Source organism: Rissa tridactyla, chromosome 5, assembly GCF_028500815.1.
Source record: "Rissa tridactyla isolate bRisTri1 chromosome 5, bRisTri1.patW.cur.20221130, whole genome shotgun sequence".
In the NCBI taxonomy this organism is placed as follows: domain Eukaryota; kingdom Metazoa; phylum Chordata; class Aves; order Charadriiformes; family Laridae; genus Rissa; species Rissa tridactyla.
In genome coordinates, this window is record NC_071470.1 from 75804359 (window position 1) to 75832260 (window position 27902).

Sequence of the window (27902 nt, forward strand, 5' to 3'; positions counted from 1 at the left end):
TGATGGGCAGAGCCACTGAGCCCTTTGCCACCTGTTGACGGCTTGTCAATACAAACGCAATGCCACAGCCTGTGTCTACCTCTCTGGTGTCGGCTGCGGGTAATGCACCCGACGGCATCATCTGAGTGCCGGCCGTAGTAATATATTTACTCCATGGTATTCCTGGAGACTTGCATTTAGTACTTAAATTCTGTGTAGATGTGTAATACTACTATGAAAATGATCCCATTCCCTTTATAGCGTTTTAACGGCATTTACAGGGATTAATGCCGTCATTCGTGTCTTCAAAATGTAAATCCTCTGTTTTTCTTTTTGCTCCTCCCCGTATCCTGAAACTCAGGCACTCGCTTGCCCTTGTCACACAAGGGCAGGGGGCTCCAGGGCAGGGAGGGGAGGGCTGCTCAGTGGCACCCCCCAGGCCCGGCCGTCACACCTGGGCAGGCAGGACGAGCGTGTGTCAAAGCTGGCAGGGGCAGGCAGGACACGAAATTGCCGAAGGTGCTCTGTTGAACGCCCATGATGCCCGCCGTGGAAATGCCCGTGGGCTGTGCGGGGACGCGGCAGCTGGAGAGGACCTCCCCAGGGAGCTGCCCTGGGAGCCTTCCCCACGATTTCGGGGTCCAAAACTCAGGCTGCTTGTCCTGCTGCTGATGTCTTCTCTGAGATTGTGCGGCTGGGAGTGGGAGAGAGCCCTTGGAGCTGTCAGAGCAGGCGAGCCTTTGCATCTCGCCCCTGTGCTGCTGAACAAAGCAGCGCCAAGCTCGGGCACAGGGCAGGGAGTGTATCTGTACGGAACTTCCTATGGGAGCATCCTCTAGGTTCATTGTTTTTTTTAAAATTAAAGCTCCAATGCTGAAGTGAGAACGCTGTGCCTTGCAGGGGGCAGTGGGGAGGGAAGGGGCCGCACCTGGAGATGAAGTTGGAGATGGGGATGGAGATGGAGGTGCGGGTGGAGATGTTACATGGGTCGGGTGGGTTTGGGGATGGTGCTGTGGAGCAGGCGCTCTGCTCCTCTCAGAGGCAGGAGCGGAGCTCCAGGGGCTGTGGTAGCCCCAGGGAACTGAGGAAGAGGAAGATAAGGATGAGGCACCGGCACAGACAGGTGAGTGGAGGAGGGATGGGAACTCGTGGCTGGGTTTAGGGTGATGGAAAGGGACAAGGAACACCCACTGCCTGGAAGCCTGCTAAGAAAGTAGGTGAAGAAGGAAGGGAGAGGGGGAGGCAAACAGGCTGAGATGCTCAGGGAACAAAGATAAGATTAAGGAGACTACTGAGAGCTCAGGAAAGCTAGGACCGAGCTGTAGTAGCTTTGGGACATCGTGAACATTTAAAAAAATACTACTTTAAGCGGATAACGATGAAAGATGAACCAGGGGTGAGAAGACAGGATTGAAGTGTTGAAGCATTGGGGCTCTGAAAAAAAAGAACCTCTGTTTTTACAAAGGCATTTTACTTGCATAGGCAGGGGGATGACGTGCTGCTGCCTTTGGTTGGGACCTGGTTTTGGGGAGGGCTTTGCTGCAAAGGACAGTGGCAGCTCCCCTCTTTGCGGTGGGGGTGGCAGTGCCGTGGCAGTGGGGACCCCACGGGGACCTGTGCTGCCCTCTCCATCTTCGAATGCAGCAGCCTGAGCAAGACACCCCACATCAGCAACACCTGCAGCGTCTTTCTCTGATGGCTTTTCCTTCCAGACTGCGAACTGCCCAGAGGAACCTGACCCCTGCTGGCAATGGCCTCTCCCAGCGTGATCACCTTCCAGCCCCAGACTTTGGCTGCCCCACGGGCGGGCGAGTGGCAGTCGGGGCTGCTGGACTGCTGCTCCGACTGCGGCGTGTGTGAGTACATACGTACCCCTCATTCCTGTTGTTGGCTTACAATGTGTTTCTGGTGTTTTCTCCATGCCTTCTGTGGCATTGCGCCTGCTGCAAACCCCACTTCTGTGGGTACCAACAGCGGAGCAGCTCTCATCTGAGGTCAAGAGCCACAGCTCCCAGGGCTGCATCCCTGCCTGGCTTTTCCATTTTCCTCTTTTTTTGCATCTCTCAGCCAAGCCCGTGTCTCACTGCCTTGCAGGTGTTTGCGGAGCCTTCTGCTTCACCTGCCTGGGGTGCCAAGTGGCCCAGGACATGGATGAGTGCTGCCTGTGCGGCCCCAGCGTGGCCATGAGGACGCTCTACCGCACCAGATACAACATCCCGGTCAGTGACCAACAGCCCCGCTGGCAACAACAGCCACGAGCTGGCTGCCGGGGTGTGGGCTCAGGGAAGGAGAAAGAGGTGCCTGAGGGGAAGAGCAGTGGCGGGGAGTTGCGTGGGCAGCCCTGCAGGCAGGGAGCCGGGGACACGTCTCCGTCTCTGCGGTGAGCTGGAGCTAATCCCGTCGCACACTGCCTCATCCCAGTCCTCGCTGGCCGCAAGCGGCAGCGTGCTGCGGGGACAGGGCTGAGCTGCCCGGCGGTGTTGACAATGACGAACAGGAAAACTTAAAAGCTGAGGTGGGAAGGGGTTATTCATACGATGTCCCTCGCTCCGCAGGGCTCTATTCTGGATGACTGGACCGCCACCATGTGCTGCCCCATGTGCTCGCTCTGCCAGCTGAAGAGAGACATCAACCGGAGGAGGGAGCTGGGCATATTCTGGTAAGCCGGGCGTGCTGGCGGCGGACTATAAAGCCACTGCTGCACAGAGCCAAGTGGGCTCCCAGAGTCTCCCTTTTCACTGACGCCTGCCTTGAGACACAGCGTTGCTGCGGTGCCGGAACAGCAACGGCCAGAAGAAAGGGTGACCTGTCCCGCAGCGGAATGCTGCTGGGAACCTCCTGCGGGATGGTGGCTCTGCTCAGGGCCCATCACTGGGTCCAGCCAGTGAGGCAGGACAGGGCGGGGGACGCAGACAGGTGGGTGGACACACTCTCTGTGTCACTGTGGCGAGGCATGGCCCTGTTCCCTGACCCTCCTCTCCCATCCCATTGCAGATGCCGCCATCCTCACTGTGCCCTGCAGAGCCACGGCGGGAAAGATTCACCACTGCCCTGGCTGTTGGGAAACCCACCACGGAGGCGGGGTTTTGCCTTGACTGTGGTTGATTGCTCCTTCCCTGGGTAACACCAGCAATAAACAGCAGAGTTTGTCTTCCTGTTTGTGTGGTGTTCTTTATTTCTCTGTGTCCTCCTGCAGCACCAGAGGACAGCATCGTGCTTTTGTACGCTGTGCACTCAGAGCAATGCTGAGGCGGTTATCGGATAAAGGAGACTTTCTTTTGCAGAACCCACACTGGGATGAGACCAGACCACAAAGTTCAGTGAGAAGATAAAATGAAGCAAAACAAAACCCACGCCTGCTGCGGGCAGCTCAGCTTCTCTGCGGACACTGGCAGCGTGCAGAGCTGGCGGCAGCAGCACCCCATGCTCGCAGAGGCCCGAGAGCAATGAACCCGTCCCTGTCTCTGCCTGGACCACCCCCGGCACCAAGGCACAGAAGGCATCTGGGGAGTGACGGTGACAATGTGGGGGGTCACAGTCCCACTCGGCTTCCTCCGCATTAACCTCGTTAGGAGCCTGTTGTGGGGGAGCTGCTTCTCTGTGGGGGTGACACCCCTGCAGCTGTGGGTGCTGCGGGAGCTGGGACAACCTGCGCCTCGCTGGGGCTCGGGGGTGCAGGGGTTTATCCAGGGCGAAGAAGAAGGAAGGGGTAACTCTGGAGCTGAGGTTGCCCTACAGATGCCGAGCACTGGCTCAGATTGGTTTAAGCTTTGGCGCTTTTAACGGTAAAAGGTGCTTTTTGCGCAGAATGGGTGGTGGGGCTGGGGCTGCACAGGGCCCTCGGGCTCTGGCACATCTGTGCTTCTGTCCTGGCACCTCCAGGAGTGGGTTTTACTCACACACCCCCCACACCCCCCGCCCCCTTTTCCCCACCGCAGCTCCCGTTGCATTTTGCACAGTGGCCACGGCACTGCCACATCCCTGGCGCTGCAGGGGTGAGGCCGTGCCCCCGCCGTCAGCACGTACACACGCTTGCACGCTCAAAACACACACGCACAGAGAAGCAGGAGCGGGCGGCCGTGGCATGGTGCCAGCCCCCGCTGGGTGCCAACAAGCAGTGCGTGTGTCTGCTGTGGGGACAGATGACACTGTGCCGGCCTGCGCGCGGCCCAACCGTGGCTGGGTCGCCTCTGCCCTTTCCTGGCTGCTGGATGCCCCATCTCCCACAGCCTGCCAGGCAAGGCAGGTCTGAGCCCCTGTGTCCCCCCCAGCCTCTTCCCCCGCAGCATTGGCAGCTGTGTGATTTGGGGTGGCCAGTTCAGCAACAGTCCTGCTGCTCTGAGAGCTCACGGATGAACTGGGGTCAAGGTCTTCAAAGCCACCCAACCATGAGTGCTGGAGTCCCCTCTCTCCAGTGACAGGCGAGCCCTGTGTCCCCAGCATGGGGGTCTTGCAGACCCCTTGCCCTCCCCTCCCACTCTGATGGTTGTTATGGTGTCACCTGCCAGTCATTGGCCCTTACGCCCCTTGCCCATCCTGGCAGGGGCACATGGGACCCCATGGCTTTGCCCATCCCTGATCACAGGGTCTCCTCTCCAGGTGTTTCTCCCCAACACACACAGGGGTTCAGGCCGCTGGGACCAGAGCTCTGACCCCCACAGGAACCTGGGTTCTCACCGGGCTCTTGTCCTTGCAGGCAATGCCGTGGCAGTGCAGTGACGAGACAGGAGCAGCCATCCCCGAGCCTGGGTGAAGGGCACCAGTGCCCACCTCATCCAAGGAATACTGGGGGACACAGGAGCTGCAGGTGCTGCCCAGCAAGTGCACAAACCAGCAGCCAAACATCCTCGCACCCAACCGCACCATCAGGGCTGAGCTGGGGGTCTCTCGTTGCTGGCCAAAGCACGGGGGTCTCAGGATCACACCGCAGGAGGTGCTGTGCCACAGGGGAGGGAGATGGGTGATGCTGTGCCCACAGCAGAGCCCCACGGGGTCGAGCACACCGGGGCTGGGACCAGCTGCTGCTCAGGAAAACCCTGCTGTGGGTGGCAGTGCCCGGTGTTGGTTTCCGGCCCTGCTGGGGACCCCCGTCCTCTGTGCAGGGGCTGTGGGGTGGGCACAGCTGCACCAGGCTGAGCTGAGTGACACCAGCTGGGGCCTGTGTCCCTGTGGGAGCCTCAGGCCAAGCTGATTTGGCTGCACAGGAGTCACTGCCACAACCTGTGAGGGTGACATGACCCTCAGGCGTGTGAGGATTGCAACAGGAGGTTTGTAGGATGTTGTAGTACACAACACCACAGAGGCTTTGTTTCTGTCGATTTATTACAAGTTACTACAAATCACGATCAGTAAAGCAAGTATGTACTTATTATCACTTACCTATAGACACACCTGTATGTACTATTTGAGGTGTTACTGGTATCACACTCTCCAAACCGCTGCCAGGAGCGAGGACGATGGAGAATCCTTATCACAGATGATCCACACCACGGAGTCGGCCAGGCTTCCCTGCGAGGGTCCATCTGTTCGGGAGATCTCTACAGAGCAGCTCTAGCAGAGAAGCTTGTCTTGGGAAGGTACCGCGTTACTTTTACACCCTTTTGGTGTAGGCGTGTTAAGTGGGCATGTAGGACACCACTTGACAGAGCAGCTGTTGATGGAAGGTCAGCTCGCTCTTGTCATAGTTTCTGTGAGCGCTGGCATTGCAGCTTCTGTCCCCTGGCTCACAAGGAGCTCTCAGCTCCTTGCTGAGCTCATCAGGGATGCCTGGGACTCCCAGCTCAGCACTTGCCCCTCTTGGCCAGTCCATTACTGGGTCACCTCTGGCTGCCCCTGCGGCCGGGCTGAGGGACCGCTGGAGCAGGGCTACCCCCATTGCTTCTCGCCGCGCTGCACAAACACAGGTGTGGGGCAGGCAATGCCCAAGGGTGGTCAGTGCTGCGTAGGGAGCTCCCCCAGGCACCCTCAAAGCCCCTCCCCAGTGGTTTTTGCCTCACATTTCAGGGGCTGGGAGCTGCAAAGGGACTTCAGGAAACGTGGAGCCAGAGCTGTTGGGGTCGGAGCCAGCTGCACCCCCTTGGTAGCCTCAGTGCTGCTCCCTGCAGTTTTATGCTGCGCTGAAACGCAGCAGCGGGGTTTGGGCACGATGCTCTTTCTCGCTTGTCCTTCTGGGGAGAGACTTGAGTTCTGGCTGGGGAGTGGACAGGCATCTGAGGGGTCTCTGGGGCTCAGCTGTGCGGCCGGGAGCTCTAACTACTTTTTCTCCCCCCACAAGAGAGGGAGGAGAGTCTGCTGCTTTGTGCTGCTGCCTCACCTGCGCCCTCACAGCAGGGCTGCACCGGGAAGAGCTGGGGGACCCCCACCTCATTTCTGCCCTCGGGAGCTGGACTGAGATGGCACATGGCATCAGTTTAATCCCTGAGGGAAGAGGCTGGGCTCCCCACTCACAGAAGGACAACTTACCTCCCTGCTGGGAAGAGCTCCTTCTTGGAGACAGCCGTGCCTGGGCCCACCTGGCTTGTTACAGCTCCAGCTACCGGATGCTCCGGATAAGCGATGCTCGTGATTCTCACAGCTCCGGGTATATGAAGAAGCTCCAGGTTATTTCAGCGCCTGCTCCAAATCATGGCTCTGGCTACTGCACAGCTGGGACTTGAGATGCTCCACCTCTGGCTAACAGATACTCCATCTATACTGCAGCTCCAACAGATGGACATTTGGGCTTCTCCCAGTTTCAGGTAATTCCAGCTTCTGCTCCTGGACAGTCCAGGCACGAGGTGCTCCTGCTTGTTACAGCTCTGGCTGATGGACACTTGTGCTTTAAGTAATTTCATCTCCGGTTAGTGGATATTCCAGATGAGATTATTTGAAGTGCTGAGTTATCTTAGCACCAGCTACTGCCCATGCTGGAGAAGAGATGCTCCCGCTGTTTCCAGCTCTGGATTGTAGAAGCTCCTTCTTGTGACAAGCTAATTAAAGCAGCCTGGGCTTTTGACAAAGTTGTAAATCAATCATTTTCATAACCTGAATATTAACTGTCATAATTTTACATTGCCTAAATATTGTTTATTTAATAACTATTCCGGTGGTTGTACAAACCTTGACTGAACGGTTGGAAGAACGCACCTTTCACCCACCTCATGTTGAGTTCGGCCTGGTGCATGCCAGCCTCCCTAAGTTCAGGGGCCAACGTGATCCTCATCTCCAGTGGAGCGCCGCGCACCCTGTCCACCCTGCCTCCAACACCCTCTCATTCCACACACACCCCGCCCGCCCCAAATTCCCCCCGAGCCTCCCTTTTCAAGTCCACAAAATACACGAGTGAGTTAGTCTTTTCCCGAGCCTCACAAATGCATCACTTGCCCTCTGTTTTTGAGCCCCAAAGCCACAGAACTTACACTTTTTCCGAGCTTCAGAGAGCCCCTGCACAGGTAGTTGCTGGCGTGTGGCTCAGGGAAATGCTCTGGTTGTTTTACCCTCTTCATGTCAATGGGAGATGTGTCAGGGCTGTTTTTCCACAGGAATCTTGTTTCTCCCATGGGATCCCTGCAGACTGGGGCAGGAGATGACACCAGCAGCTGTACCCAGTGCTGTGTGCCAGGACTTGGCACCACTGCAGCTGTCCTGCACCGGCAGCACCACAGCCCTCGGGCTAAGCACAGTTGGGACCAGTCGGGGCAGCAGCACGTCCCAGGGAGGTTGAGGGACATGGACGTGCCCCATGGCACCCCCAGGTGAGGCACCTCAGTGGCAAAGCTGGCAACCGCCCCCATAGCAGTCCCTCTGCCCTGCAGCTGCATGCGGCATGAGCAATGGCTGGGATGGGCTCTGACTTGAGGCGTCCTGCATTGTGCTTCCCCATTGCGCTTCCCCACTGCTCTGTCTAAGAGAAAGAACAAGTGTCCCACCTTTCCTGTCTCACTCAGGCAGACGAGTGAAAATTTGCTTTATGTTAAAGACTCGTTGCTTAATTTTGGCTGTGGTCCGTGGACTCCTCACCAGTCATCCCCCCTCTTGAGTTTATTTAGGAGATGCATAGAATTGTCTAGGTTGGAAGGGACCTTTCAGATCATCGAGTCCAACCATCAGCTGACCAAAACCATCACTAAACTGCATCCCTAAGCACCACGTCTACCTGTCTTTTAAATACCTCCAGGGATGGTGATCCCACCACTTTCCTGGGCAGCCTGTTCCAACGCTTAATAACCCTTTCAGTGTAGAAAGTTTTCCTAATATCCTGTCTAAACCTCCCCTGGTGCAACTTGAAGCTGTTTCCTCTTCTCCTATTGCCTGTTACTTGCGAGAAGAGACTGACCTCCACCCCGCTACAGCCTCCTTTCAGGTAGTTGTAGAGAGCGATAAGGTCTCCCCTCAGCCTCCTTTTCTCCAGGCTGAACAACCCAAGTTCTCTCAGCTCCTCCTCGTAAGACTTGTTCTCCAGACCCCTCACCAGCTTCGTTGCCCTTCCCTGGACCCGCTCCAGCACCTCAATGTCTTTTTTGTAGTGAGGAGCCCAAAACTGGACACAGTACTTGAGATGGGGCCTGACCAGTGCCGAGTACAGGGGGACGATCACTTCCCTAGTCCTGCTGGCCACACTGTTCCTGATACAGGCCGGGATGCTGTTGGCCTTCTTGGCCACCTGGGCACACTGCTGGCCCATATTCAGCTGGCAGTCGACCAGCACCCCCAGGTCCTTTTCCCCCAGGCAGCTCTCCAGCCACTCTTCCCCAAGCCTGTAGCGCTGCACGGGGTTGTTGTGACCCAAGTGCAGGACCCGGCACTTGGCCTTGTTGAACCTCATACCATTGGCCTCCTCCCATTGACCCAGCCTGTCCAGATCCCTCTGTAGCGCCGTCCTACCCTCAAGGAGATCAACACTCCCACCCAACTTGGTGTTGTCTGCAAGCTGACTGAGGATGCACTCGATCCCCTCCTCCAGATCATTGATAAAGATCATTGATAAAGATATTAAAGACAACTGGCCCCAATACCGAGCCCTGGGGAATACCACCTGCGACCGGCTGCCAGCTGGATTTAGCTCTGTTCACCACTCTCTGTGACCGGCCATCCAGACAGTTTTTTACCCAGCAAAGAGTACTCCCATCCAAGCCATGGGCAGCCGGTTTCTCCAGGAGAATGCTGTGGGAAATGGTATCAAAGGCTTTACTAAAGTCCAGGTAAACAACATTCACAGCTTTTCCCTCATCCACCAAGCAGGTCGCTTTGTCATAGAAGGAGATCAGGTTTGTCAAGCAGGAGCTGCCTTTCATAAACCTGTGCTGACTGATCGCCTTGTTGTCCTTCATGTACCGCATAACGGCACTCAGGATGATCTGTTCTATAACCTTCCAGGCACCGAGGTCAGACTGACAGACCTGTAGTTCCCTGGATCCTCTTGTCAGAGGTGATCCGTGTCATGGAGTTGGGAGTCAGCCAGGCAAGGATGCGTCGGTCTGGGAGATCTCTGCAGCTGTAGCACAGAAGCTTGTCTTGGGTAGGCTGTGCACAAAGGGCCTCCTGTGCAGGTGTGGGGGGAACCTGGAAGTATCTCCCCATAGGTTGTGTCATTGCAGGCACGGCCTGTACCATGCTGCCGGCAGTTCCCTGTTCTCTGAAGCTGGCAAAGCATCAGTAAAGAGCACACAGAGCTGCTGCACATGTCTGGAGAGGCTCCATTTCAGACCGGGGAGTTGCAAACGGCCTCCACAAGCTCACCCGGGAGCCCTGGATTGCTCCTACACACGTGCAAATACACAGAAGTCGCGCAGAGTCACTGTGCAGGAGGGGATTTTATAGGTAGTGCTGGCAAATGAGCCTCACAGGCACCCAACGAGCAGCTCAGGCTCCGTTCTATTGAGGTGGTCTCTTAATTAAAGGCTAATCCACTGTGACTGTTAATATGCTGGATGGTGGCAAAAGGAGGTAATGCAAGCTCTTCCTGAAATGGTCTTCCTGCTTTTCCAGCGTGGTTCCCCAGACTTTGCAGAAGGACTTTTGCCATTCCTTCGGTTTTGTTTCACCCGGGGCCAAGCAGTGCTGGTGTTCCCGCATGAAGTACGGGAAAGTAGACCAGACCACCCGGTTTCACATCCCACACTGTTACTAAAGGACAAACTCGATGCTACTTATTTTCTTCCCGTGGGCTTGGCCTCTAAGCGGCTCTGTATTTTAGAAATCCTCTCTGCAGAATGAGCTGGGAGAGCAGAGTGGCAGTCGCTAGAGGGCACCAGGGAAGAAGGATGCTGAGGAGGCCCACCTGCTTCTCTGCTTAATAGTCCAGGGTAAGGAGGGGAAAGAGTTCTCCAGAGACACCCTGCTGCTGCTGTTTGCCCACAGGCAATTCCCCCATGACAGGAAATTTCTGCACAGGCACGAGGTCAGAGCAATTGAACCGTAGGAAGGAAACATAACAGTCCCTGATACCTATTAGAACAGCAACGAGTGGATGTAAAAACTCTGAGTGTATCTATCCAGTTGTCTTTGCCCCTCTACTTGTTTGTGTTCGTGACATTTCACGGTTGGTGCAGTGCTTGCCACCTGCGGTGCTTCAACTCCCTCCCGGGGACTTGCTGTCTCAAAGAAATCAGACAGCTGGGGGGCAAAGTATGACAGCGGACATGGAGCAGGGTGCTTAGAAGGAGCTTGTGGGAGAGATCAGCTGCTCTGATAAAGCAGCAGCATTTTTACACAGAACAACAGATAGCGTAACTTCTCCTGGTTCTCCTATTGTTCGCTTCACCATTATTTCCGGCGTGGCTAGCAAACGTGCAGCGAGCCCTTTGGCATCTATTTTGTCACCTCCGCTGTGGACAATTCCTGGAGGACTGTTTTCCCCCTGGGGTGGTGGGAATGCACGCCAGCGAGTGAGCACAAGGGAGCCACAGTCTGCTGGAGGCACAGTTCTGCAACACACTCGTCTTCCCCAAGTGCCACCACAACCAGCGCACTGGGGCTGGCACAACTCACGGGGGGGTTAGGTGCAATTTCACCAGCAGGGGTGGCAGCAGCTCTAGGGGACTGTTCTGTTCACTGATAGGAAACAGAGGTCTTAAATATTTCCTAGGTATGTTAACTTTCAAGTATGCAAGGCTTTTGGTCTAAAAAGCAAAGTAGAGGCAAGACACTCGCAAGACAAGGGAGGGCAGGGCTGCGGAGGAGTATAGCTCTGAGCCTAAATTCAGGAGGGGGGAACACAGAAAAGCAAGCCCACCCCAAGAAGCAGGGAAGCTGCTGGGAAACTTGCCACTCAAGCGAAATATGTGATGTTAACATAGTGGTGATTTAACTGGTACTTTTCTGGGGCATGGATGAAAGAATTTGATGTGTGAATGTTGAGCCTTAAAGGGAGAAGGCCCGTCATGTTATTTTCAGGGCTAACGGGACAGACCAAAAGGATTCCTGAGAGATTCGCATCCAACACCAAGCTGTAAGTACTGTACGGTACCATGCCAGCCTGATGCAGAGCTCAGGAACAATTCCTGGTGAGCGTAATATTGAGCAACGTTAGATTAAGCCCTTCCTCATGTTCATCACTTCAAGTCTTTTAATATAATAAATTATTATTATGTTTTTTAAACATTGCCTCCGAGTGCTGGGCTGAAGGCGCAAAGCCCTTTTCACCTCTGACCCAAGAAGGGGCAGACCCAGGGACCTCACTGTCGTTAGCGTGACAGCTGCACAGGTTCCACCTTCTGGTCCGGTTGGTGGACGGATCGTGTGGTGACCTTCTGCCAGATTTAATATTAAACAGCACATGCAAACGCATGAAAGCTGTTCGGGAGCATTGTCTGATAAGGCCATACCCGACTCGCGATGTGTGTAACATCTCAAGGTTGTGTATTGTGAACTGACCAAAGGTCAGTCGTGCGATTTGGGCGTGTCACACATCTTTCGGGAGCACAAAACGTGAGTCTGAAAGGTTGAACTCCATGTTTAATCAGTTACTACTCTTACGTATTTTTGTGATGTGGCCACGGATTTGTCAGAAGCTAGAAGAGGAAAGCTTTATGAATGCTTGTCACGCATTCTCATCTAACAAATAAGCAGCCAGGGCAGGCATGGCCTTGAAAACAGTCCCAAACAGATAAAAACCAGAAACAGATTTACCAGAATTTATCAGGGTAAAATTTACTAGTGAGTTTTGCACATGTTTTCTGTGGTGCAGGTTTCGAGCCCTGCAGCAGTACCTGAGCCTTGATCCCCCTGGGAACCCTGCACTAATAAAGCCAACGAGACGGCAGAATCAGCACTGTCTCTGATAAAATCGGTAGCCTTATCACAGAGGAATCATTTTGTTATAATATTTTATTACCAATTTTAATGTAAATAGCTCTGTACTATCTTTATACAAGACTACCAAGCATCTCAGCAGCTAGCAGAGTTGATAACACGGTTCCAGCAGCCTGGCTAGTACACGCTCTCTGAGAGACAAAACGTCACAGTGAAATTAAGTAACTCCCAGCCACCTCCCGAAACTGCGGAAAGACAGGCTGAATACCTTTTACTCAGTGGTTCAGGCTGCAATGCAAGCATGAGCTGTGGCTTTTCTTTAGTCTACTCCATGTCTGAAGACAGGAACAACTCTGTATTGACCCACTCAGAAATGAAAGCAAACCTCCCGCTCTCCAAGGATTTAGTCAATAGGATCGCCTGGGAAATGGTCCTCAGGGACTAGGGGGCAGAACAGAACTGACAGATCTTCAAGGATGCTTTCCACAGAGCACAAGAGCTCTCGATCTCCAGGTGTAAGAAATCAAGTAAGACAGGGAGGAGGCTGGCATGGCTGAGCTGGGACCTGCTGGTCAAACTAAAAGGCAAGAAAGAACTGCACAGGCAGTTCAAGCAGCATCAGGTGTCCTGGGAAGAGTGTAGGGATGCTGCCTGGGTATGTAGGGATGAGGTCAGGAAGGCCAAGGCGTGGCTGGAGCTGAACTTGGCAAGGGATGCTAAGAATAACAAGAAGGGCTCCTACAGATATGTCAACCAGAAAAGGAAGGTTAAAGAAAGCGTACCCTCCCTGATGACCAAGAATGGCAAACTGGTAACAACAGACGAGGAGAAGGCTGAGGTTCTCAACAACTTTTTTGCCTCGGTCTTCACTGCCAGCCTCTCTCCTCACGCCTCCTGAGTTGAAGGATCACAAGATGGGGACCTGCGGGACAAAGTCCCTCCCACTGTAGGTTCGTGACCACCTGAGGAACCTGAATATACACAAGTCTATGGGACCTGACGAGGTGCACCCCAGAGTCCTGAGGGAATTTGCTGATGTAGTTGCCAAGCCACTCTCCATGATATTTGAAAAGTCATGGCAGTCAGGTGAAGTCCTGTGACTGGAAAAAGGGAAACATTGCACCCATTTTTAAAAAGGGTAGAAAGGGACGATTCCGTGATTCTGTGTGACCCTGGGAACTACCGACCTGTCAGATTCACCTCTGTGCCTGGGAAGATCACGGAACAGATCTTCCTAGAAGCTATGCTAAGGCACATGGAGGACAGGGAGGTGATTCGAGACAGCCAGCATGGCTTCACCAGGGGCAAGTCTTGCCTGACCAACCTAGTGGCTTTCTACAATGGAGTGACTGCATCAGTGGACAAGTCATCTTGTGGACTTCTGCAAGGCCTTTGACACGGTCCCCCACGACATCCTTCTCTCTAAGTTGGAGAGATACGGATTTGATGGATGGACTGTTTGGTGGATAAGGAACTGGCTGGATGGTCGCATCCAGAGGGTAGTGGTCAATGGCTCGATATCCAGATGGAGAGGGGTGACAAGTGGTGTCCCTCAGGGATCCGTACTGGGACTCTTCAATATCTTCATCAATGATTTAGACAGCAGGATCAAGTGCACCCTCAGCAAGTTTGCAGATGACACCAAGCTGAGTGGTGCAGTTGACATGCAGGGACCGGATGTCATCCAGAAGGACCTGGACGAGCTAGAGAGGTGGGCCTGAGCAAACCTCATGAAGTTCAACGAGGCCAAGTGCAAGGTCCTACACTTGGGTCGGGACAACCCTCGTTATCAATACAGGCTGGGGGATAATGTGATAGAGAGCAGCCCTGCGGAAAAGGACTTGGGGGTACTCATGGATGAAAAACTGGACAGGAGACAACAATGTGTGCTTGCAGCCCAGAAGGCCAATCACATCCTGGGCTGTATCAAAAGAAGTGTGGCCAGCAGATCCAGAGAGGGGATTCTCTCCCTCTACTCTGCTCTCCTGAGACCCCACCTGGAGTACTGCATCCAGCTCTGGAGCCCTCAGCACAAGAAGGGCTGGACCTGTTGGAGCGGGTCCAGAGGAGGGCCACGAAGACGATCAAAGGGCTGGAGCACCTATGCTGTGAGGACGGGCTGAGAGAGTTGGGGTTGTTCAGCCTGGAAAAGAGAAGGCTCCGGGGAGACCTTATAGTGGCCTTCCAGTACCTGAAGAGGGCTACAAGAAAGCTGGGGAGGGGCTGTTTGCAAGGGCATGTAGCGATAGGACGAGGGGCAATGGTTTTAAACTAGAGCAGGGTAGGTTTAGATTAGACCTTAGGAAGAAACTCTTTACAACGAGGGTGGTGAGACACTGGAACAGGTTGCCCAGAGAGGTGGTGGAGGCCCCATCCCTGGAGACATTCAAGGCCAGGCTTAATGAGGCTCTGAGCAACCTGGTCTAGTTGAAGGTGTCCCTGCTTACTGCAGGGGGGTTGGACTGGATGATCTTTAAAGATCCCTTCCAACCCAACACATTCTATGATTCTATGATCTCAAGGATATCTATGTCCACAACTAAAAAAAAAAAAAAAATCAAGTTGGGTTTTAACAGTAGAGCAACTATCTGTGAGAACAAAACAACTGTAGTTTTTCATCTCTGTTATTTTTTTGTTATTGTGTTGTTTTGATTGATCACGAGTGCCAGTCCTGCTGAAGGCAACAGCTGCCTCTGACTGCGTCCTGTGCAAAGACTCTGTTTTTTCCTGACTCATCTGGGAATAGCCCAGATCTGATACTACGAAGAGACTGCTGAGGTTTCCAGGCCAGAGTGCAGATATGCTCCCTGAATGAGATAACAGAATTTTTGCATCTCTTTAGCTATATGTGCACCTTCTCAAATGCTACTGGGGCTATGCAATGGTCTTCGCTAGCTGCTAGGATGCTTATAAGTCATGTATAAATCCAGTACAGAGTTAATTATGGTAAAATTACTGACAAAGGAAAGAACAAGATCCCAGGAGCATGATTCCTGAACGATGAGATACTTACCCATCCCAGGTGACAGCCAGCTAAAAAAGCTGGTGTTCTGACCTGGACAGCTCTTACAGGCAGCCTCGGTGTTTGCTAATTAGTGATGAGTCTTGCTAGGAAAATGAGACCATAAAGCTTGTGCTTTTAACTGGAAACCCTCTGTAACATGTGCTCTTCTGCGTCCCCCTGCCAAGGAGAATGATCGTGACCGCATGGGTTCGTGCTCTTGCCAAAGCACTGGCAGAGCCCTCCTGCAGGATGGTGCCTGGGATGGTGGCCAAGCGCTGGCAGCCCAGCTGAGCTGAAGGAGTTCCCTCAGCATCCCCCAGAGCCTGGCCGACCTCATCGTCGGGGTTACTGGACTCAGAAGCTACAGCTGTCCTGGCAAGCAAAACCGTGTCTGAGAGTAAATGGGAGAAGCGTTGTGTCTGTCATCGGTGCTGCTCCAGGTGTTAGCACAGCTCCTGGAAAGCTGTGGTCCGTGCTGCCCAGCGGGCCCAGCTGGGCAGACAGGATGCGCCGAGGACCAGCGCCCATCCCTCATATAACAAAGGCTGCCTCAGCTTTGGTTCCCTCCATAGCATCAATTACCCGCCCACGTATTACCTTGTGAAAGCCCTGCTCTGATGGCCTGAGTACAGCCCTTGCGTTATTGCAGGTATTTGGAACTGAAAGAAAACACACCGAGGTAGTACCCCCAAGGCAGGCCACTGGGGGAGAAGACTTCACAGCCAGCTGTCCCTCGTCCGACGTGCCGTGCCGGCATTCCTCACGCCCTGCCAGCTCTGCCGGACTCAGCCATCGCTGCCAGCCTCTGGCAGGTGGAGACGCTATACTTCATTCAAATGTCACCGCTACCAACGCGGGTGGTCTGGGGCGGCTCCCGACGAGGTGCTGCGCTGCTGCTGGCTTACGACTTGTTCAGCTGAAAGAAAAAAAAAAAAAACGGTGAAAGTCGTGGCTCGTCCTGGCCCTGCCCTCCCTGTGAAGCCCTCTGGCTTCCCCAGCGCGCAGGCAGAGGGTGGAGACTCCCCGGGGTGACGGAGCACGGGGAACCCAGCTCGCCGCCTCAGGCGTGATGACACCGGTGGGACTGTCCTGCCCTGGCATCTGAGCAAGCCGTTGGGGCTGTGATCCTACACAACACCCTCTTCTCTTCCCTGGCTCCTGCGTCCCCGCCATCGCCTCTGCCACCCCCTCAGCAGCGCTGCCCCAGACCTGCGGCTGGTAAGTGAGTCGGGAGCAGCAGTTCAGCCCTTTTATTGAGATAGATTTAATTCGGTGTACTGGCTTGCTTCCTCGTCCATGAACTGCTTACTCTGCCGTCACCGAGGAATTAGATTCAGCATCTGTTTCCCTCCAACAGCCAAGGAAAACACAGCAAAATGCTTGCCTACCTTTTCCCAGGTTTTCAAGGGATTTTACTGAGAAATTTGGCAAGAAATGAAAGAAAATATGTTTTACGAACGGGGGAAAGCTTCAAGGCTTAAAGCAAAACAACTAAAAAGGCGAAAAGTTAGAATATTTGGCAGGAACTGCCACACTCGCAGTTTGCCCGTGCATGTTAGCGCGCTGCAGATAACCCACGTGCAAATGCCTGCACGCACAGAGCGCTGCTCACTCGGTTCCCGGTTAACACACAGAACTCTTTTCACAGAAGGCAGGTTACAAATCCCTAGTAAGTCAGTTGGCAATTAACTTACAGATTGCCTGAATCGCATTATCCTCATTTACTCAAATGGTTTTAATTTCCTACACGTGTTCCCGAGAAAGAGGACGGTGTGGTCCTGGGCTGGCTGTACAGGGCTGTACTGTCCGCTTTGCATGCCCGCATCCGCTCTCTGCCCAGTCTACAGGCCTGTAGGTGACTGTAAATGACTAAAGAGGTAAAAAAAGAGGCGTACTTCACACTTCTGTGACTTTACATGTACCAAAGTGTAAAATGTACATTTGTAATACATACTGTACCCTTCCAGCTTGCAGGTTGCAAGACTAAACTTGGTACCCATTCAAAAGCAGAGAAATAATAGCTCACTTAATTGTGGTTTCTCTGGCAGGTTCAAGTATTCAGAAAAAAATAAAACAGGCTATTTTTTAAAAGGGTTTGAGCCAGCTTCCTTTAGAAAACTCTGCTGAAAGCTGCCTGCGTCTCATACTCTTCCTCCTGAAGTAATTTTAATGCTTATTCTCTACAGACATAAAATACTTTGAATAACTGCCTGGATCTGAAAAAAAAAATCAATTACATGCATTTGCGAATTTTACTACCACTCCTGTAGTATTGTTTTTATTATTTTATTTCGTTTCTATTTGAACTGCAGATCTCTCTGGTGCCCAAAGCTTTGCGGGGAGACTGGCAGGAGTCAATCTTACTTAGCTTTTTATATAGACAATATACCTTACGGCATACAAATAAGTTTACTGAAATTGCTTGAAAGACTCCAGGTGTGATATTGTTGTAGTTCAAGTAGGTTTAAGTCAACTGACCTTTGTAGTACATTTTTTATTGTTTTATGTTTCTGTTTAGTGGCCCTGTGTATGTAGGGAAAATAAGACTGTACTTTACAAGTCTCAGAAGAATACACAGGAAAGTGACCATACTGAGAGTTTCATTTTCTGTGCATCAAAACACAAAGAGCAAAGAGGTTTCGTGATTGCTTTTTAAGAAAGTAGCTTCATTTTGCCATTAATAAAAGTTTAAATCTCAAGATCCAGTACTTTGCCTCCCAACAAAATTTTCTGAGACTCAACGTCTCTGAAGAAAAGGCTTGGGCTTGAACTATTAGGCTTGAACTGAAACTGATGCTGAAATCGGTGGCAATAAAATTATTTTAGAAAGATTCAGGGAAACAAATGAAACTTGTGAAATTCACAGAGAGTTAATAAATTTCATATTTAGCTGATGTAAAAATAATGTATTATACCCAGAGCTGCTATGATGAGGATATGAAACACTTTATCATATTAACGAATATTTCTGAACACAGCAGGCAGTACATATTGTCATTGAATCTCCTGCTCATTTCTGATCTAAAGTAGGTATTTGTAAGCCATTGGCAATGAATTCTAGGAAACTTCATTTATAGAATATTAGTTTGCATAAAAATTGATTTGATTAACATTCATCATGGTTGTGTCTTTGTCCTGCACATGCTCTGGCTTAAAATGTTTCACGGCTCCATTTCACATCAAACGCAATGTATAATTTTTTAAACAAGGCCTCAAACGATATTTTAAAAAAAATCCATTCCTAAGGAGCAATTGCAAACAGCTGACGCTTATATTAGCTGTAAAGGAGCATGACCCTGTATCCCTATGGTGTTGTTTATTGTTAGATCAGAAATTGAAAGGAGGTTTGTGAAATACCAAACTCTTTATCCCACTGCAAGTACTTACTGCACGGTGAAAAAAAAGGTCTCCAGAAAAAAAAAAAAGGCAAATCAGAAGCCTAACTCTAGCACACAGGCATTATTTCCGCTGTTAGCACTTCATCTTCTCTCAGCACGCTGTTAGCCGAGATCCAAATTGCCGCTCTCGGAGGTTTCCATGAGTTACCCAGGCAAAGCCACGTCTGCCCTGACCTTGTGTTGGTGACAGTCCTGCTCGGAGGGAGAAGCTGGGTTATGGGACTTCCCAAGGCCCCTTCTTCCCACCAGCATGTCCAGAACCCAAGGAGCTGCTGTGGCGGAGTCCTTGCAACTGGTACGCTCCTTTGAGGAGACAGCTAACGCTGATTTCATACAGCACCCGATAAATAACCATTCCAGTTTTATGCGTATGAGTATTCTGCAATAAATTCTAGTAGCTCTGAAAGCGTAAAATGCTATTTTCAGTATTAACCTAACATCTGAAATAGAGGGTTTTTTTTACTTTGATACATGGTGTACGCCCACAAGTACACCTATCCCCGAAGGGGCAGCCATCGGGCGGAACAGCGCACAGACAAATCTGTATCTTCCACCTACAGCATCCCGCCCGGTCACTGCAAATGGCACAAGCGCCCTGCAGCCAGGAAGGGCCATGCTGATTTACACCACAGGTCCTGCTAGACCTGAAGCCTGCCTCAGCTAGTAGCTGCCAGTAACCAATGCCTTCACAAGGGGACAATATCAAAGAACACCATTTTTCTCTGGCAGATTTGGCCGCTCGCTGGGCTCAGGCCTTCCTGAACTGAAGGTTTCCCGCCAACAGGTGTATTAAATAGCCATCGAGGGACTGGCTGCTATGGATATGCCTAATCCTTCTCGTAGCTGATTTATTTATCTAGCTTCGGCAATGTTCTTTGCAAAGATGTGTACAATCCAGTCATAACTCGATCGGTAAATTAGATTTAACTTCAATGGACTGTCTGTTCTTAAGAATGACTCTGTGAAAGCAGTGCGATCCTGTATTTATGAAGATGTTTTCTGATCCTGTGCTTATTGTCTGCCGGTCAAGTTCAGTCTGGAAGATTGAATCTGTTTCATTCCTAAATGAAAAGTTTGTTTTCTAAAGAGCCTTCCTTTCTGAAATTTTAGTGCAAGTGCAAAGTGGGGTTTTTATGCTGGTCTTTGGGGAAAAAAAAAATCCAAACCCAAATGAAACGAAGAATGTTACTATTCTGTTGATAATGCCTGAGGTCAGACTCCCATTTGTTCACAACATCGCATCAGTAATACTGAAACATTAAGCTGAGAAAAAAGTCTGATCAAGTAAAATACTGATCTAGTTACCTCATAGATGCATTGAGATATCAAGGTCAGACTCACGCTGTCTTCTGAAGAATTCTGTGCTCACGTCATGCTGCTGATTGATTATCCAACAATTCGAGGGATTTTGTAATGTCTGTCTGTGGTGGTGTCTCTGGGGTTGAGTGGCACCTTGCTCGGCATGCTAGCCAACATCTGCTAGACTTTAAGTGAAAAGTTCCCACTGTGGTTCTGAACGCACATCTCTACTTTACCAAAGCGTTCTTTCAAATGGCAATGATTGATGTCCCACCAGATCAGCCCAGAAGCTACTATATAGAAATAACCTTATAAAATTAACTGCCCTCCTGCAGGTAGATAAGTCTTCTCCGGCACAAGTAGAGAGGAGCATAGGCAGTTTATAGAGTAAAGGCTTCCAGACTTTAAATGTTGCACATTTTATTGATGTTCAACTTACTCAAAATCCATTTTAGCTTAAATAAAAGCTAGTGCCATTCTAATTCTATTTGGAACACAGTTTCTTTTCATTGTAGGAAAATTAGGCCAAGATTATTCATTACTAAAACATTAAGACCTTATATTTTTTTGCCAGCATAGAAGACTGCAGTTTTGTCAGAAGAGGCAACCTTGCTAGATTTGGGATAGCATCGTTGGGAGACAGACAAACCAGCCTTTACAGGCAGATAGGCCTGTTGCTGAGAGCAGGGCTTCCAGTGGTTTCACTGCACTGATAGTCACAAAAGGAGAGCCCAGCTGTCTGTCGGGCAACCTTAGTAAACCAACAAGATAAGGGCTTGTTTTTTTTATGCGGCCATATGACTGCATTAGATTAAACGGCCTTTTTTGCGAGGCTCATTTTATTAACTGCTCTCAAATTCATTCAGCGTGTCTGAAACGGTCTCATAATTTGCCTTCTTCCTTGCTGCAAGCGGTATAGCTATGCTAAGGTACGGGACTGATCGCGCCAGAGCTCCTAGCTGCTCATCTACTCTCTCGGATCCCATGAACTACTGCATTACTAACATTTCCCCTGGTGGCAATTAAAGTAATGAAGCTCTGATGAGTCAACACAATATATAAAGAGAGGCTAGATCCTGCCTCCCACCTAAATGACCCTGTGCTTAAAGGGGATAAAGGTCTGCATGCACAAGGGATGTCCGGGAATGCCCCATGGTGCGTGTGGACGGCTCACAGGCAGGAGCCTAGCTGACAAGGAAGGTGAGATAACTTTAATTATTCCACAGCTACTTTCTAGTTTTTACACGGAAAGCAAATCCAAGGAAGAGGATTACTTGGCAGGGGTGTCAGTTTCCGTGTTCCTATACCATTGGCGAAATTGTTTTGATTAAAAAAATAAACCAACAACTTTCAGATTTTGTTACCATTGCGCAGGAGCACTAGAGGTAGGAGGAGCATCTTTACTTTCAAACCACCCCTTGAAAACAATGCCTAATGGGCAGGCTCTAAGCACATTCAAAACTGGAAAGAAGTCTGGTGAAGCAGATGGGCAGAAGGCCAGGTCCTTTTGGACCTCGGTAATTTTCAACAGATCTTTTTGGTGAGTCACCTCTTGTACCTGCGGTTTCCAGCAAGCGTGCAGTTCGTGTACAGATGTCTCTGCCAGGGGCAGCCCACGATGTCACGGCAGTGCCTGCTGTGAGAGGTACCTACTCCCTCCTGCCAGGAGAACAGAGGCAGTCGGTGCCTGTGGCCGAGCGCTGCTGCGGGGGGCACTGCTGGGGGGAGCGTGAGGAAGGGCCTGGGGTTGCCCCATGCTGGAGACAGCCACCTCCAGCCAGCACCAGCGGACCCGCTGCTGGCCAAAGCTGAAGCATGTCAGCGATGCTGGTAGCAGCTCTCTGAAAACCTATTTAAGAAAGCAGCATCTGTCAGAGAGGAGTCAGAAAATGTGGGAGAAACAGCCCTGCAGACACCAGGGCCAGTGAAGAAGGAAGGGGAGGAGGTGCTCCAGGCGCTGGAGCAGAGATTCACCTGAGAGGGCAGCTGGGTGGACATCTGTTGGCCAGCCAAGGTCAACCCACCACAACGGACCATCAGGGAGGCTCTTCTGTCTCCCTAACACCACATGTAGCAGACCCAGCTCCCCCTCAGCTCCCTGTCATCTCAAGGTCTGAGTCCGCAGGACCCAAGCTTCCTATCTGAAAGACAGGGACCTAGATGTACGTCTGCAAAGCCCACAGTAGGTCCAGTACTGAACACTGGGCCCAACAGACACATCTTTCCTCTCCGTACCTAATCAAATCTTCCCCCTTCCTGTTTTTTCATTTATAGAGGAAAAATGGCAGAAGGCCAGCCACACCTAAGTATTCAGATGTCAGACTCAAATACAAATGGCATCCACAGCAGAAACCAGTCCTCTCCAGGCTTTGCTGGCAAGGGAGGAAGCATACTAACTTTCCACAACGTCTGCTACCATGTGAAGATGAAGACTGGGTTCCTGTGTTGTCAAAAAACAACTGATAAAGAAGTTTTGAGAAATGTCAAGTACGTATTTAAACACCTCTTTAGAGTATGTGTACGTTTTCTTTCTGTCCGGAAAGTTGAGTCCACTCATGTCACTCAGCCACTGAGCACAAGATACAGGATTTGATGAAGATTTAGAGAAATTATACGTATGTATGGTTGCTTTGTGTTTGCTATCAACTGTGCTTAAGCTTCCTGCTAGGCTCCAGTGGTCCTCAGTCATTAGAGCTGCGTCTCTACAAGAGGGAGCTCGTGCTGCTGGGCGCCATCTCCCCTGTCCCCGGGGAGGGACAGCCTTCCTGGATGCTATCAGCACGGGGGACACGCCAGCCGGCCGTGGTCGTTTTATGTTGCCTGGCAAGTCTCCCACTGTGTCGTGGTGTTTAGCTGAGATACCAACAGCCTGTCCTCCGTGTGTGCATCTCCTTCCCTGAGGTGGCCTTTGGGAAGGTTAATTGTGGAGGTTTTAACTTGAAATGTTTAAGACAACAATATAAACGAGGATTAGGTTAACTTTGAAGAGATGTAAATTTTTATCTGTTGGGCTTTTTATTTTTGTTCTTTTTTTTGTTTGTTTGTTTTTTCCCCCAACGTCGAGCCGTACTGAAGTAAAGGAGTCACGTCGTTATGGCCTTTGTTCAATATGCATAGCGTTTGCCCATTCACAGTTCAGTAGTTAAACTAAGTGGCGAGTACTCATAGAACATGCCATTCCAAGTCACCCGTGACTTCCCAGCTCCCTAACTCCAATTTCTGTCATAAATATTCACCCTTTTGTATAGCTCTGTCTGTCCTGCTCTTTTCCCATGCAATTTACACACCTCCTAAACACGAGCTCTTAAAATCTTTCCTACTTTTCTCAAGATCTGTATGTTACGGTGACTCAATTGACTGACATTGGTCATTTGCAACGATGTGAGCAGAAGGCCCCTCGTGTGGCTTATTGTAAAAGACCAATGTTTAACACACATTACACTTTTCCCTTTTAGAAAACACATTATCTGCAGTTGTTTTGTTACATATTGGGGTTTTTTTTGTGTTGAAATCACATATAACGTAACATAACGTGTATAATAGGTATGCTTCTTCATCTGTGGAACCATAAATTTCCACAATAAGAAATTAGAAGGAAACAAATATGCATCAGGAAGAGGAAAACCAAGCCTCCTAGCCTGCGTGTCATTAGGCCCTAAGAACAGCCGTACTGGGCCAGACCCATCACCAAGTACTCAGATCCCTGATACCTGGATTGCTGATAACAACGAGTACCTGAGTGCAGTTCGAGATAAACCTGGTATCATAACATACAGACAGGCATTTGTACCTGCAGTGTGATTCTGGTGTACACCAACGCTTGTCGAGCGCAGATTTTAGGGGCTAGTCAGCAAAAGTAGCAGTGACGCCTTCACATGCTCCAGCAAAAGGATAGAAAAAAGGCAGCAGTATTTCCGTATATGGTATCATTTGTATAGGTTCTTTTCCCCAAATACCTAAAAACTTTTGCTATCTGGCTTTTGAGTTTCATGTGACTTAAAATCAGCTGCAGTTTCTCTAAGTACAGACAAATCCCGAGTATGTTCTGTCTACAGGGACCATTATTCTGTCCACTAAGAGAATAATACATTTAGAACCGAATGTAATTAAAGCAGGCGTGTGCTTCGCCTCTGGAGATCCATGGAGGAAAAGTATGCATTTCACTCAAGTTTCTATGTTGTCTTGATTATATGAAGATTAGTTCTTCTTGAATTAGGAATAAAAATTAAGGTGCAGTTTGACTGATCATAAATATTGTTTGTGATCCGTTGGCTTCATTAATTCCCAAGTTATATGAGATGCAGAAGGTAGTTCAACAGATAATTTACACTAGCCTACCAGATGAAACAGTAAGAGAGAGAAAAACACCCTGGCTATTTTCTAAAACCCATCTGTTTTGTCTTACAGTGGCATCATGAGACCAGGACTAAATGCAATTTTGGGACCCACTGGCAGTGGTAAATCTTCGTAAGTGCCCTCTTTGCACCAAGGAGAAAATGAAGCTGCGCATATTTAGCTGTAAAGGACAATACTTTGAGGGAAAGATTATTTTTTTTTCATTTAGGTCTGTGCAAATCTCACTGGTTTCTGAGAAATACCTGAATTCAAAAAAGACGTGACAAAGATGTAATTCAGTTTTAGTCCACACTTTCCTGATGCATGATCTTTACGTATCATCCTAGGTTAAGCTCATGCTTTTGAATGAATGGACACAAATGCACTATGAAAATGCATAGCTCTCATTTCCTTAGGAAACCAGGACAAAAGAAACTCAGCCCTTGGAAGGTGCTAGGGGTTTTCTAAATCGCAAGTGTCTAACATGGGATGCTTTTACGTAGCTGTACGTTCCATGAACTGGGTTTGTGGTTCAGAGAGCTTACCTCCCGCACGCTCGTCTGACAAAATAACCAACTTTTCTCCTAGCCTACTCGACATTTTGGCTGCAAGAAAGGATCCCCGTGGGCTTTCTGGTGACATTTTGATCAATGGAGCTCCTCAGCCTGCCAACTTTAAATGTACCTCTGGATATGTAGTACAGGTAAGTAATTTTTATGACTCTATGGAGTTTATCAAGACCTGAAGAAACGCGTCTATGAAAACCCCTGATAAAAGTACGGTCAGCATGTTACAGAAAGGTGGTCTCCCAAAACACACATAACTCTCTGAACTTCCTACATCCGACAGATTCCTTTTGCAAGAGACAAGCAGCTAATGTCTAAAAAACCTGTCCTCCTTCCTCCTTCACTGAAACAAGCTTGGAAGACCTTCACCCTACCCCACATGGACCCAACCTCTCTTTTCCTTCCTTCTCTTCTCCCTGCTCTTACCTGCCGTGGGGTGAGGCTGCATTAACAAACGCACGGGGATAGTGACCTGAGCTGGAGCTGCTCCTTAGGTCCCTTTAGCCCTTCAGTATCTCACTCAACACCTCCAAAAAACTGAATGAGGTTAGAATACGTGAGGGATCGTTTTGAATATGTTGCTATTTATGCATTTTGATATTGTGCATGATGATGTTCCTATATTGGCAACGAATAAAGGCAAACATGCGCATGAAATCCACTCTTTGCTATGACACAGGCATTGAAGATTCACCTTACTGCATGTTCTGGCAGTTGCTACTGTCTACTCTGCTACTCTGCATGCAAGGCCAACATAAAACGTGGGTAGATGCAGTTTTCAGAGGGAAAAACAGAAATTGCTAAGCCAATAACCAAGTATCTATTTTATTTTTTTTTAATGAAGGATGATGTGGTGATGGGAACCCTGACCGTAAGAGAAAATTTGAAGTTCTCAGCAGCACTCCGTTTGCCAAAGTCAGTGAAGGAACAGGAAAAAAATGCACGAGTGAATCAGATCATCAACGAACTGGGTTTGAGCAAAGTGGCAGATTCTAAGGTAAGGCATGTAAATATGGTGCTTAAATCATGAACTAATATGAAGTGATGTATTTAGTTAACCAAATGGCTCAGCATGGCAGATCAAAAAGAGTAAAATTAAACCGACTATTTCAGTAATACAATTAAGAACATTTCTGCACGGCGATCCGTACAGACTCTGCGCTGATACTGCCATATGCACATTGCAAAGAAGGGGAAAGGTAGTCTGTGTTTGGAGAAAAAGATAACACCTCGAGTAATACTAATGTTAAGAAACAGCCTATGTGTGAAGCAACAGCTACATCCGTACCCGAGAGTAGGGTCACAGTTTCTTGCAGTTCTTCCCAAATGTTGCTTATGTCGGTTGGATGCTGTTCACTCCAGTATTTGGTATCAGGCCAAATGAGACAAGTTTCTTGTTTTGTGGCAGGTCGGCACCCAGTTCACTCGCGGCGTGTCCGGAGGAGAGCGGAAAAGGACCAATATTGGGATGGAGCTCATCACGGATCCTGCCATCTTGTTTTTGGATGAGCCAACTACGGGACTTGATGCCAGCACTGCTAATGCTGTCCTACTGCTACTGAAAAGGTGACGGCCTTGGAAACAGCTTCCTGTTTTTGCCGCTCAAGTCTGCTACAGCTCAGTTGTATTTGGCTTGAATTACAGTTGGAATGAGCAATCCGGGAAATCGGACATGTAATTGTTTACCAGCGAGCCAAGGCTGCAAAGGCGGTATTAGCTGTATGAATTCTCTCACCCCAAAGTAGCTGCTTCACAGCATTACAGAAAGCACCTTGCACAAAGCGTGTGCATGCTGGGACTGCAATTTGTCTGTCATAGTTGTCCTGGACAGCTTCATTTATTTTCATGTCTGCCTGGGCCAGAAAAGTGATAAAAATGCCAGTTGTACAGTCTGGTAAGGTAATCGATTTTAATATGGATGGTAGTTTGAACACAGCTAGCTCATCACAAAATCTCAGGCCTATCTTTGTGAAAACAAGCACTACACGCTCTCTATTTGCAAATTTTACATCATTTTGCATTTACTACAAGCGAGGAGGACTCAAACGCCTCTCTCCAGAGTTTTCTGTTTGTATCAAAATCTTCCCAGGACCTTCCCTTCCAACATCATTCCCAGTGAGAGGCATCCTTAATTTCTCACACAGACACTACAAACATGAACTAAATATTTTCTTTTTCTTTCTTTTATTTTTCTTTCCCCTCCTCTCTCTGGCACGCCAAGTTAATCAAACTAACCAAGGCTTAACTGAACTTGCAAATTCTTTTCTCTAAATATTGAATCAACTTGCAAAGCTAACACCTGTGTCATTCCTCACTTCACATTCAGGATGTCAAAACAAGGAAAAACAATCATCTTCTCCATCCACCAGCCTCGGTACTCCATATTCCGGCTATTTGACAACCTGACATTGCTGGCCGCGGGGAGAGTGCTGTACCACGGGCCCGCTCAGAACGCCATTGAATACTTCCAGTCTATCGGTGAGCACAACCCACAGCAGGGCCAACTGCAGCAACGTCTTTAGTTTGCACTAACTTGAATGAAACGCCAACAGGGCTCGATCAGAATGGGACATAGCGTGTATTTTCCACACCTGGGATGTTCAGAGACTAAGCATTTCCCTTGGTGCTTCGCCTCTTGAGCTGTATGTGGGTTTGGATGACAGGGCTGACGTCTAATCAACTGTTCCTGGGCGCATCTTAATTAGATAAAGCCCAGGCTTGGGTTGAGAAGGGCGCATTGCCAGCTGTAACCTTGCTTTCACTCGTAGAGCTGTCTGGCAGCGCCATTCCGCTCTTGAGTAAGCACGGACCTTTCGAAGCTGCTCGAGGGGCACGATGGCGTGGCTGCGTTCATGACGGCCACGCACAGCCTTCTGCCAGGCACTCAGGGCTTGTAACGCTGTCACCGCAGGCTACCAGTGTGAGCCATACAACAACCCTGCTGACTTTTTCCTGGACGTCATTAACGGAGACTCCACTGCCGTGGCAATGAGCAAGAGCGAGGAAACTAACAACACAGGTATGAAACCCAGAGCTGAGTGAAATGACCGTAACGTGTATTTTGCCAGAAGGTGTCCAGCACAACACTGA

General features: G+C 50.0%; 2 protein-coding genes across 7 annotated transcripts in view; both read left to right on the forward strand.

Moving 5' to 3' along the window:
• The first annotated feature begins 1729 nt into the window (after nt 1-1729).
• On the forward strand, nt 1730-2642 carry PLAC8 (placenta associated 8). The gene is made up of 3 exons (XM_054203416.1): nt 1730-1835; nt 2074-2198; nt 2535-2642. The coding sequence occupies exons 1-3, from the start codon at nt 1730-1732 to the stop codon at nt 2640-2642; spliced, it is 339 nt and encodes a 112-aa protein (XP_054059391.1).
• Nucleotides 2643-16210: 13568 nt separating this feature from the next.
• ABCG2 (ATP binding cassette subfamily G member 2 (Junior blood group)) overlaps nt 16211-27902 on the forward strand; it is a 30109-nt gene continuing 18417 nt past the window's right edge. For 5 of the 6 annotated variants that reach the window (XM_054202100.1, XM_054202096.1, XM_054202099.1 and 2 more), the window contains exons 1-8: nt 16211-16432; nt 22186-22398; nt 24319-24378; nt 24835-24949; nt 25657-25809; nt 26221-26378; nt 27139-27290; nt 27724-27831. In XM_054202100.1, the coding sequence (XP_054058075.1) occupies nt 22193-22398; nt 24319-24378; nt 24835-24949; nt 25657-25809; nt 26221-26378; nt 27139-27290; nt 27724-27831 (952 nt within the window). In that variant the 5' untranslated portion in view covers nt 16211-16432; nt 22186-22192. Of the gene's footprint in view, nt 16433-21334; nt 21452-22185; nt 22399-24318; nt 24379-24834; nt 24950-25656; nt 25810-26220; nt 26379-27138; nt 27291-27723; nt 27832-27902 lie in introns of those variants that run through there. The other variant, XM_054202097.1, reaches the window with a different exon arrangement.

Bases quoted from the DNA above. Each gene is read 5' to 3' on its own strand.
- PLAC8 (XM_054203416.1), top strand. From the start codon at position 1,730: ATGGCCTCTCCCAGCGTGATCACCTTCCAGCCCCAGACTTTGGCTGCC. The intron at 1,836-2,073 runs GTGAGTACATAC...ACTGCCTTGCAG, and splicing joins CTGCTCCGACTGCGGCGTGT to GTGTTTGCGGAGCCTTCTGC. The intron at 2,199-2,534 runs GTCAGTGACCAA...CTCGCTCCGCAG, and splicing joins GCACCAGATACAACATCCCG to GGCTCTATTCTGGATGACTG.